The following is a 12,581-nucleotide window of genomic DNA, read 5'->3' as shown; positions in this document are numbered from 1 at the left end:
TGCTGACAGTAATCACTGTTTTCAGCTGGCACAAACTGGTGTTTGGTTCACCTCCATCAAATAGTGGCTGTCTCTTTCTTTATACTTTTTTTTTTCATACTTCAGGACATTTTTTTTAAAAAAAATCCAATCATCTTTGTTGCCCTGCACTGAACCAGTACTATTTTAGCTATAGACTTTTTTAGAAGCTCAGTTCCCTCAAATTCTCCTCAACAAGAATGAATTGGGTCTGACTTTTAGCTCCTTTTTACCCTTAAAAATTCTGTTTATTGTAGATAGCACCTCTGGAGCAGTGGTGGGTTTCAAAAATTGTTCGAACCTACTCTGTGGGTGTGGCCTCCTTTGTGGGAGTGGCTTGCCGCCCATGTGACCAGATATGAAGATGCCGACGACACTTGTCAGAACCACCTTAAATTACCTCACAAACAGCACTGGCATGCATAAGAATATGATGTAAACTTTTTTTTTAAAGGCATCTTTGGTTTGCGTTAAAACAACTTCAACACACGCAATGTTCTGATTGCACCACAACTGCAGTAATCATCCTTACCTTTCACAGAGGCACTAAGTTTTATAAATATGAGCATAATAGTGTAGAATAATCATATCCAAGTACCAGTGGTGGGTTTCAAAAAAATTTGGAACCTCTTCTGTAGGTGTGGCCTACTTTCCGGGTCCACTGGTGGAACCTCTTCTAACCGGTTCAGTAGATTTGATAAACCGGTTCTACCGAATAGGTGAGAACTGGTAGGAACCCACCTCTGCTCTGGAGGACAAATAGCACTGATGGGAATGGACACTGAGAGGGATCTTTACTAAGTAATAGATACAAGAGAACCAGTCTTACTTTGTTTTGCTCCCATGGATCCCTTTTCTCATGATCCGTGACTTGCTTTTTTAAACGCTTTAATACAAATGGTGGTTCAGTGGCTAAGAGGCTGAGCTTGTTGATCAGAAAGGTCGGCAGTTCGGCAGTTCAAATCCCTAGCACCACATAATACAGTGAGCTCCTATTACTTGTCCCAGCTTCTGCCAATCTAGCAGTTGGAAAGCATGTAAAAATGCAAGTAGAAAAATAGGGACCACCTTTGGGGGGGAAGGTAACAGCATTCTGTGTGCCTTCGGCGTTGAGTCATGCCAGCTCCATGACCACAGAGACGTCTTTGGACAGTGTTGGCTCTTTAGCATTGAAATGGAGATGAGTCGGGAACAACTAGCACATATGTGCGAGGGGAACCTTTACCTTAATACAGAAGTCTTCAAACTTGGCAACTTTAAGACTTGTGGACATCAACTCCCAGAATTCTCCAACCACTTACTCTTTAACTTTTACTCATTCATTGGCATAATAATAAATAAAATAGAGATAGATAGATAGATAGATAGATAGATAGATAGATAGATAGATAGATAGATAGATAGATAGATAGATAGATAGATAGATAATAGATAGATAGATAGATAGAAATAAGATTTCAGTTTGTTCACCTGAATGTACTTAGAATAATTGCTTGCAATCAGGAATGTTATTAGAATTCCCAATTGCAGAAAGATTTCTAAGCAAACTCTGTTGAACACATGTCAAATGTCTCTTCAAACATTCATATTTTATCCTTAAATGTCACCAAGGAGAATTGGGATGCTTTGAGGAAGGTTTTCTGCATTGCTTCATATTTTTCACATCTTTACAACAAATGTGTTAAGAATGCATTATGTGAGAGATGCAGATCATACAACCCATGTCTCCTCCCAACAGTGACCTATTTTGTTGCTTTAACATCCCCACAAATGAAGGGGGCTGAATATTATAATTGCCATTGCTTTCCTTTTCCAAACTGAAAATTTGGAGTTGTTAAGTCACCAGTTTTTATCCTTAAAAACACCCTCCCTAAATCGCCTCAACCATAAGAAGGGAGGGTGTCAAAAATGTAATTCTTGATGATATTATGGCAATCTATTTACCCCAGCTGGAGTTTGATTCCACAGTGCAGCCTCCAGGTTGCTCACCTTTGAGAGCAATTATATCAGCCATCACTAAAAATAAACCTTCCCTGTTTCAGTGTGTGAAATTGTAGCCTGTATTTTAACCATTTTCTTGGTCACCAAAAATAATAGGACTTTAAGGCAGGCAAAAGCTTGTACTGAAAAAAGAACAATGTAGTGCAGGGGTGTCAAACTCGCGGCCCGCGGGCCGGATGCTTCACTCATTGGCCACGCCCATCCCCGGTTTAGCAACCGGGGAAAAGTTGTGATACATCACGTGATGACAACGTGTCATCATCGCAAGTTTTACACCTCTGGTGTAGTGAAAGAAACCTGCTTCCTGCCCTTCCTGTTCGCCATGGACCTGTGCCGAAATGAGTGGCAAATAAATTTAATAAATAAGCCAACAAACATGGTTGTTTCAGTAGATTATGATGGGATCTTGAGTTGCCATATAGAAAGAGACCAAATGGCCTAAAGCGGGATTTTTTTTCACATAAGACAGAAATAAAACAGAGAATAGTGGTTAAGGCACCTGACTAAAAAGCAGGAGACTGAGTTTCAATCCTGCCTAAGGTATGAAGCCATCTGTGTGACTTTGGGCCAATCATTTTCTCTCAGCCCTAGGAAGAAGGAAATGGTAAACCTCTATCAAAAAAACCCTGCCAAGAAAACTGCAAGGACTAGATCAGGTAGTTACCATGAGCCAACATGGACGGGCAGGCAGGCAGACAGGCAGACATTGCAAAGCTGGTGGATGTGACCAAAAATGAACAGATCCCGGCCAACCTGTTGAAGCTACAACCAGCAATAACATTGCCTCTCCCATGCATACAGTGCAGGTCAGGGGTAGTTCCTACACAAACTGGTACCGGTTCACTCTCAGTAAAATGTCCTATAAGAACCACTTCTGCCTATCTAGCAAGGCAGGTATCCATAGCTGTTCTTCAGGATATTGTGCAAAGTTAGACCTAGAATTGGGAATAGGCTCATTCGGTTTGCAAATACCATGTTCTACATCTCACTGTAACCTTTCCCTAAAATATTGTGATTCTCGGTGCCTGTTTTGTCTTCCATGCTTGTAAAACATACTGGATTCATTTCTCTATTAAGTGGACAGCTCTCTAGTTGACAACTTCAAGACTGAACCACTGAAGTGCATCAGTCAAACTTTCCTAAAATGTGCCCACAAGAGAGCCAGTGAAGTTATTATACATTATTTCATTTGGTTTAGAGTGCCATGGTACAGTGAATTAGATAGTGTTAGGCTTCATCTGCTGCCTAATTCAATGTAACACAGCAGATAAGATATATCAAATGAGCAGTGCTGTATTGGATTTGAAAGATAATGGATCTTCTAAAACCATCACGGCAAAAAATATTTCAAGACTTGTAATCATCATATAATCACTGGGACTGCAAGTAGAGGAAGAGGCAAAGGATAATGCTCTCAACAAAATGAATGGAAAAGTTGTTGATGCGAGTCCATGCCCTGTGAAGCAGTTTTTAAAGGGGGAAAAAAAGCAAATTCCTTCTATATATTTGTATTTTCTATGGTGCTAAACACAAACTATTGTTTAGCTTTCATTTCTTTAGGAAAAAAAATAACCCAAAGACCAAGGAAAGATGGATTCACTGGTTATCTTTGTAACGTGAAAACATATGATGTTTTCTATGTATTCAGTTCTCTATATAAGATATAATATGGTTCTTTTTTTAAAAAAAATGGCAGAGAAATCAGCAGCAGCAACCCGTCCTGAGCTCAGCAGGATTATCTGTGTCCCTGTTTTACTTTGCAGATAAAGCAAAGTGCAAGAACAAAATATGTGTGTGTGTGTAAAAGATTCTTAAAATGGCATCTTTTTGAAAATCACACAGGCTTAGCTGAAATTCATTTTGATTTGAAAAATGTTGGTTAGAGATAAAGGGGAATGTTTTTCCAGTATCACAAGGAATGTCTTCCAACTCAAAAGTTGGAACTGTACTTCCGTATGCAAAATGCAGAATGGTGTCCTACTTAGATTTATTTTATTGGGTGCTAGCCGTCTTTCTTGCTGTGATGGTGTCTTTTGGACTAGTTTTATGCAGCAGCAACAACAATGAAACTTGTAGATAAAGTCTACCTTTATTCTGAACTTCAGCTTGTGGTGCTCTTTGCTGACAATAGGAACCCTGACCAAGCTCTGCATTTCCCAATGTTCCTGATGCCAAGAATATTGCTCAGAAAACTATTTGTGCCTATTAGAGTCTTATAGTATTCCCAGCGGTCTTCACTTCCAAGCATGAGCTTGGAAGCAAATAATGTGAGAAGCAGCAACTTCATTTATTTATAAGATTATCCTTCCATTTCTTTTGTCATTAGTCTTTATTAATGGGTCAGATAAGATAGAATGGTTTGTGTAGTCATTCCCATAATTATGGGAAGAAGGAAAGTATGTTCTCTTAACTTTCCTATAACCTTAATCCAGTGGTTAGGATGGCAAATGTCTAAAGCAGAGAGCCTGCACTATCTATTTAGAGTTCCTAGACATTAATTTAAATGTTAACAGAAGCACGAACTGAAATAATAAACTGCTTGTCTCAGATTTCCATCTTCTGAGTTTTAGAAGACAGCAATGAGAGCATAAGAAAGGCCATTTGATACAATCCTTTATCCTCTAGTCACATGAATGAAATAAAGAGGGAGAAGCCCAAAGATGGAGATTTAGTTTATGTACTAGCTGATAACTCTGTATTGCCTGGGTACTTATTTATCCTAATCCTGTATTAGACAAGAAAAGCCCTGATTTTGTTGAAAAAGTCCGGACCAAATGTAATTTCTAATTGGATTTTCCCCTTTAGCAGAGGGAGCCCCCTTGTGGAGTACTGTGAAGCAGTTACCATGGAAACTCCACTGCGCTGTACAGTAGAAGCCATTTTACGGCAGTATAGTAGAAGCATTTTAAGGCACAACAGGCTGTATCTTAACAGAGAATTAGTCATCTGTGTACCAAGTTTGGTAGAGATTGTCAATGCATTCCAGAGTTATGTTGGAACATAATACATACACACACACACACACACACACACACACACACACACACACAGAGCCATTTATAGCAATAGCAGTAGACTTATATACCGCTTCATAGGGCTTTCAGCCCTCTCTAAGCGGTTTACAGAGAGTCAGCATATTGCCCCCAACAATCTGGGTCCTCATTTTACCCACCTCGGAAGGATGGAAGGCTGAGTCAACCCTGAGCCGGTGAGATTTGAACCGCTGAACTGCTGATCTAGCAGTAGCCTGCAGTGCTGCATTTAACCACTGCGCCACCTCGGCTCTAGATAGATAGATAGATAGATGATAGGTAGGTAGGTAGGTAGGTAGGTAGGTAGGTAGGTAGGTAGGTAGGTAGATATAGATTAGATAGATAGATAGAGAGAGAGAGACAGACAGACAGACAGACAGACAGACAGAGATTAATACTGTGCTGAGATCTACCTCACAACTTTGAAAACATTTTTGCAAGCCTATTTGCACAATAGGCTTTGAAGTTTACATCTTATTCTCAAAAACTGTCTTGAAAGTGTTCTTGAATTTATCTTGTTGTTGGTGTAGGGGTAAGGATACTCTTTCTAGTAATTGCTGGGGGAAGAATTACACGTTTTCCCAACATTTCAGGCTTCCTTGACTCTATATTTCCCATTTCCAAAAGCCTCAGTGGGAGAAGTCCCCTCGTGATTTCTTCTCTTGGGATTGGATTGAAATAGAGAAAGTCAGGGAGCCTGAGACCATTGCAGTGGTAATTATTAAATAGGAGGTGGGACATTCAGAAACAGCTCTTAGCTACCTAATCTGCAAATAAATGCAAAAATACTAGAACAATACCAAACTTTTATTCCCCTTTGAAATATATGATGAAAACTAATTTCTTGCATTAAACTGAATGAGAATTCATAGGCAAAAAGACTTTGAATATTTTTCACAAATTAGTGTACACACACACACACACCCCACACATGGCAGTTCTACACATGTACAAGATATCAGTCCCTTGGCTGGAATTGCATCTCCCAGCATCCCAACTAAACTTTGGACAAGTTACCTAGATGTTCTAGGAACTGTAGTCTTCAACATGTGTAGAATGTTAGGTTGGTGAAGGTTGTTAAATATAAGAATAACCATTTTCTCTCCTTTGCTTTTAGCCAACTGTCTGTGAACGGGAACTGTGCGTATTTGCTTTCCAAACTCTAGGTGTGATGAATGAAGCCGCAGATGAAATTGCAACAGGGGCTCAGGTAAAATTCAAATAATTTACTTGTTACAAGAATGAATGGCTTTTATAGAGCAAATTGAGTTAACATTCATCTTTGTATATCATTTTGTTTCATTTTATTGCCTCTTGATTCATACAAAATATTCATTGTACTTTGGTTTTGCAGGATGGCTGGTGTTTTTAAAAAAACACCAAACTTTTACGATATAGCAGATGAAAATTAGGGTAAAGCAACTTTTCATGTTTTTATTAGGGAACTCTATTTTGCCAGTAATCCGTATTAGATACATAATTACAGGTTGTACATTGTGATGGTCATAGAGCGGGTCATCAAGTAACTAGACTCTACTTTATGAGCTATTTTGTGAACATTGTTAAGCAAACACCATAGTTGTTAAGCGAACCCATTGTCTGCAATGGGGCGTTTTGCTGAAGAGCAGAAGCAAATGCTAGTTTTCTGCAAAAATTGTATAAATCTCAGTCATGTGACCACAGGATGCTTCAAATGGCCATCAATGTTGAGCAGTTGCTGTGTGCATTGTGGGGAGGGCCCGGCTATCAGAACTTCGGAACTGGTTTGCAAGTACTTTTTGCAGGGTGCTCAGGTCTGGTGTAACTTTGACTGGTTGTAAGTCAAAGACTACCTGTATGTATACATTAGGACTGTGCAGCAATTCAGTCTCCAAAAGGTGCTACAAAGGGCATGTAGCAATAAACATAGCACATACCTGGCCTGCCTGGAAATAGCTGTTCCTTTTCCTGAGCTGCTGAATGAGTCTGGAAAATGACCCAGCTACTGTAAGGTGTTGTAATCAAGCTTTCCGTTCTTATTCCTTTTTGTTCAGCAAAGCACTTTCTGGAGATCAAAAAACTGCGCACTCTCAGTATGTCAGAACTTTATTCTAGCACTATTGTCAGGGTTTCAAGTAACACCCCTAATGAAAAAAAAAGACTCCGAGACTTGAGGTTCCTGAAAGTTCCATTTTATTAGAGATGTCATATTGGCACCTCTGGGAAAATTCGAATCTGAAAACCTCCAGCTTTTCCCCATCCAAACAAATGTTCAAGTCCCTGCCCAGCATCCACATGTCCATCATATGGTCCAATCAAGCACCGTCTCAACTGGAGATGCATCCCAGTCACTCCACGCCAAATACAGGGCAAAATGTCCTTGACTTTCTCAGAAAGGAATGTTATTTTGACTATATCTACTGCACTCAATATAGTGGAGCAGACTATTATCTACCTCACTCCCTCCCAATTTCCCACAGCATTAAATGTGGCAGGCCTGAAGGCCCAATGCAAAAAAATGGCTTCCAGGCCTGACAACTAAGTTTCCCTTTACAACATCACACAGAAACTTCTTCCATTCCTCCCTGTGCAAGTTCGTCCATATCTTTATTCTCCAAAGCCAAGTTTATCAAGGAATCAAAACAGAAGTGGGTTTCTGCCAGTTTGACCCACATCAGACAAACCAGTAGTGGAGGCAGAGGGAGGTTCCACCAACCACCCGGATACTTCTGCACATGCACAGAAGCATTGCGCATGCGAGCAAAACATTAGTAAAAAAAATTGGAAACCCACCACTGAATCAAAAGTATGTAGATTGGCAGCCTTCAGATGAATAAGCTTTAGGATACCCTCAACCAATGATGATGGCAGGAATGAGAAGTCAGTTTCTTTCTAGGGGTGCTTTACCACAATTCCCACCAATTGGAATTAGACCCTGGTAAGGGCTGCAGGTTCCACGATGCTGCCTTCTAGCAATGATATTATGGCCAGACAGATACTTCTGTATCCTTGTCCTGTGGGTAGGAGGAGCAATTAATCCAATACTGAAATTCGATGATACATATTTGCTCACTGGCACTCAGATTGCCCATTCATGCCAAGTGTGAGAAAAGGAGAGAAGGGAAGGCAGCCTAAATATAATTTTGCTCCCTGATGTTTTTTTTTCCTCACTGCCATTTTTGAAAGAATCCTCTTTTCTATTTTCCTCCAGAGGACTGAATATAAAGATTTCAGAACTAACCTTGGTATGAGTCAGAGCCCATCTGGGGCTGTAGGAGGAATCAGAGGGTTGCATTAATCAAATCCCTTTTTAAAAAAGTGTGCTCCCTGAATGAATCATTTTAAATCAAAGAAGTGTTATCAGAAAGATGGAAGAGCTGCGAACTATATAATTCATTTCCTAGCACTCCATTAAGTAAAAATATGTTTACTACTTCAATGTTTAATAGTTGGTGAATTACTGAACGGTCCTTTTAAGGTGTTTCTGTGCTACAGTAAATATCACAATGAAGTCAAATAATTTTTAAATGTAATCTTTGTTAGTACATTATTGCTGATTTTCTTAATTACCGTATTTTTGGGAGTATGATGCACTCCCCCCCCAAAAAAGAAGGTAAAAATTTGGGTGTGTCTTATACACCGAATGCAGCCAAAAACGCGAGGCACAGAGCAGGCGATGGTCTGTGGTAATTCCTGCAGCCTGGAACAGCTGATTGGGGGTATTCTGGGAGGCTGATCCACCTGCCAATCAGCTGCTCATGCTGAATCAGGTGGAAATAATGTGCTGAAGCTGACATGGCTGTTCGCTATTTGCTGCAAGGACCTGTCAGAGTTTGCAGCAGCAGTCACATCCAGAAAGCACACACAAGTAATTGATTCAGCGCGATTCAATAACTTCTCTTGATATATAATATAACACATTAAGTAAATAGGCAATACCAAAAGCAGGTTTTCCAACATGGTAGGTCAGCAGAGGAGAGAAATTTCAGTTTTAGTTTCAGATATCAGCACAGCATGCAGCTTTAGTACAGAACAAGCCACACTGACAGGACGCTAGCCAGATGAATACCATGGATGCTGGTAGGCAGAGGCAGAATAATTTTTTTCTTATTTTCCTACCTAAAAAATAAGGTGCGTCTTATAGTCTAAAAGATACAGTATTTCAGAAATAAATAACTTCCATTTGCATTCTGAGATATTCACAATCATTTGTTCAGGATTTTATCGTAGACTCTGACAGGAAGGACTATTAATAATGCTAATGAGAATATTTTAACTTTGTTCTTTTTCAAAGACAGTGAATATCAGAAACATGATATAGTCTGAACACTTGTAAAGTAAATCAGATGCTTTTTCAGTGGAAAGTGGGTTTTTTTTCCCAATCCATTATCAAAGGATGCATTAGAGTGTTGCTCATAGGCAGTTGACTGATTGTGTAGCTGAAGGTCAGGCACTAGTTTGTTTCCTAAAATGAAATCAAATGAATAACAAAACACCAGAAAATTGTCAATCAGGAAAAACAAAGGCAGGCTACTAATAAGGGGTTTTAGAAACCAGGAGAGCAGCCAATACTTTTGAAGATCAGGAATTTGGATAACAGAAACAAATACATGGATTTCTGCAGCACTGTTCTTCACAAGACTAATCCAGTTCTGTCAGGCTCCTTATGTCCAATCATCATGGGGAAAATTCATGTGTTTCTGGCTCTTGCTTTATTTCTGGAAGTTAGAAATCGAAGATAGCAGTTTCCATGCACCTTCAAAGTTTAGTCATGCCGGCCACATGACCACAGAGACATCTTTGGACAGTGCTGGCTCTTCGACTTTGAAATGGAGACAAGCACTGCCCCCTAGAGTCAGGAACGACTAGCACATATGTACCTGTACCGTACATAATTACTGGGTTGTGAGGGTAGATAATTGGTTCAGTGATGGACAGGCCTTCTCTCCAATCAGTATTATCATTTATCAGCCCAGTTAGAATGGCCTGGGGAAGGAATGATTTCATGTAGGTAAGAGGGAAGATGGATTGTTTGGTCATTTGTGTCATGCCATTGCTCAATCTCTTATCCTGAACAATTGTATGATTGGGCTTTGCAAGATGCATTGACTGCTGACCTGGTATAGCAAATTAATTTCTTAGGGCTGTAGCTTATCCACTAGATAAATTCAATTAACATGTACAGCAACATGTATTATAATGAAAGGGACAAGAAAGATTTATGTTCTCTCACCTTTATTTCTGTTGGCTTTAGAAATATTGCAAAAAAAAAAGGGTAGAGAATAAAATTGGCAAATCAAAAATAAAACTTAAATTATATGCTGATGGCATTGTTCTCAAGAGCTACCCATCTAAAGGTTTTTTTTAGAATCAATAATGGAGCATATACAGAAATATGGATTGGGACATCAATAAAAACAAGGCTCAAATGTTAGCATGGAATTTACCTGAAGAAGAAAAGCAACATTTCCAGAAAATAACAAGATTCACTTATATTTTAACCAATTAAATACCTGGAAAATTATTTAATAAAACCTAATGACAACTAATTCAAGAAAAATTATTAACAGAGTTGGAAAAATACAATGGCAGGTATCTTAAGACAGAAGTTAACTTGTTCAAATTAGAAAGAATATAGTCAGTAAAAATGAATATTTTTTAAAACGATCAACTTCCATATGATTCCAGTAAGAATTGGTGGTGGGGAGATATTAAATGAATGGGCAACGGCAACTAACTATATTTGACGAAACCAAAGAGTAAGGGTTAAATTCAAGGTTTTACAAGATATGAAAGTACAAGGTGAATTAACTGTATCGCACATTTTAAATTATATTATTAAGCCAATTTAATTTGGAATACAGATTGGATTGGATTGCTGGTTTAGCTTTGTCGAAGGAGCAGGATTTGCAGGCATGCAAAATAATTTTGGTGGGATATAAACAAACGTTTCATATATAAGTCATGACTTCATCATAAGTAATACACCAAAAGTATGTGATGGAAGTAAATGATTAAGTCCAATTTATGGTCTCTTGCTTAATTGCTATAGAATTTGATTAGTGAAGAGATAATAAATTATTTAGAGAGCAAGATTAAAACTAAAGTGAAATCTTTCAAGACAGTTTCTGTAGAACATTCAGAAATTCATTAGTTTCAGTATCTTCAAATAAGTAGTATAGGTTTTTTTAAAAACACCACAATAACAATATGGACTACTCATTAGTTTGGACAAATTTGAAAAACATATAGCAAAAAATTCCAAGCATCTGTTGTGACTTATTTTAACTTGTTTTGAAATATGATCAAATCAAAAACTCTTAGCATTAAATTGATGCAGAATTTAAAGAGATCAATTGATATGCAACAGTGGGAATATCAATGGAAAATAAATACCAAATTCATGTAGTTATTACATCCAGAAAAAGATAGTTACAAGCTGTTTTTATTTGGCATATTAATCCTTCAGTGATTCCAAACATAAATAACTCATATTTTTTAAAAAAAAATGCATTTTTTTTTCACACATGCTGGTTACTGCAGTGGATGGGAGCTGTTATAGAGAACATGCAGCATTGGCCCGTTTCCCACCATAACTCCACATATGAGAGAATGACTAAGCAAATACTCCCTGGTTATCTGAAAAGGATAGGCAAAATATACTGGGAAAGGTATGCCCCAAAATTTCAGGGCTCCAGCCACAGGGGATTTAATAGCTAGCAAGCAGCATTTTGAAATGCACTTGGAAACTTATTGATAAATGCATCTCATGAAGCATTTGTTTAAACTACCATAGTAGTACTCTAACTGACCTGAGCAGACAGGCAGTGCATTCCACACGAGTTGAAATTTGTAGATAATCTTCAAAAGCAACTTCATGTAGTCTGAGATTGTATTAGTATCTGTTAAGATCAAACAATTTTTAAAGGAAATTATTATTAAAGAGCAGTAATAGTATAAATCATATTTAGGAATTTTTGTTAAGGTCTGGAATAATGATTTTATGAGAAGTTTTTTGTTTTTGTTTGATAAACTCCCATTTTAAAAAAGCAGATCTCTTATCATTTGTACCTATTAAATTTTAGCCTAATTAATGTTTCACACATTACGGATTTTATAAGGTTTCCATCCATTTTGATTAGAGGAAAATATTTTAAGTCATTTACATATTTCCTGTGCTTGACTATGGGAGAACATTTTCCTCAATCTCACTTCAGTTCTGGGTACAGGTAAAATCCTACAACAATTCATTTAGTGACTGTTTGAAGTTACAACGGCACTGAAAAAAGTGACTTATGACCATTTTCCACACTTATGACGTTCAGCATCCCCATGGTCACATGATTTACAGTAGGATGCTTAACAACCGACTCACATATATGACGGTTGCAGTGTCCGGAGCCATTTGATCCCCTTTGGTGACCTTCTGACAAGCAAAATCAATGGAGAAGCCAAATTCACTTAACATCCGGGCTATTAATTTAACAACTGCAGTGATTCACTTAACAAATTTGGTGAGAAAAGTTGTAAAATGGGGCAAAACTCACTTAA

General features: G+C 38.2%; 1 protein-coding gene across 1 annotated transcript in view; it reads left to right on the top strand.

Moving 5' to 3' along the window:
* PARP8 (poly(ADP-ribose) polymerase family member 8) overlaps positions 1–12,581 on the top strand; it is a 227,410-nt gene that overhangs the window by 188,752 nt on the left and 26,077 nt on the right. Inside the window, exon 15 of the mRNA XM_032214393.1 lies at positions 6,169–6,261. Coding sequence (XP_032070284.1) covers positions 6,169–6,261 — 93 coding nt within the window. The remainder of the gene's footprint in view (positions 1–6,168; positions 6,262–12,581) is intronic.

Source organism: Thamnophis elegans, chromosome 3 (genome assembly GCF_009769535.1).
Source record: "Thamnophis elegans isolate rThaEle1 chromosome 3, rThaEle1.pri, whole genome shotgun sequence".
NCBI lineage: Eukaryota > Metazoa > Chordata > Lepidosauria > Squamata > Colubridae > Thamnophis > Thamnophis elegans.
This window is presented reverse-complemented; position numbering and strand designations above follow the sequence as displayed.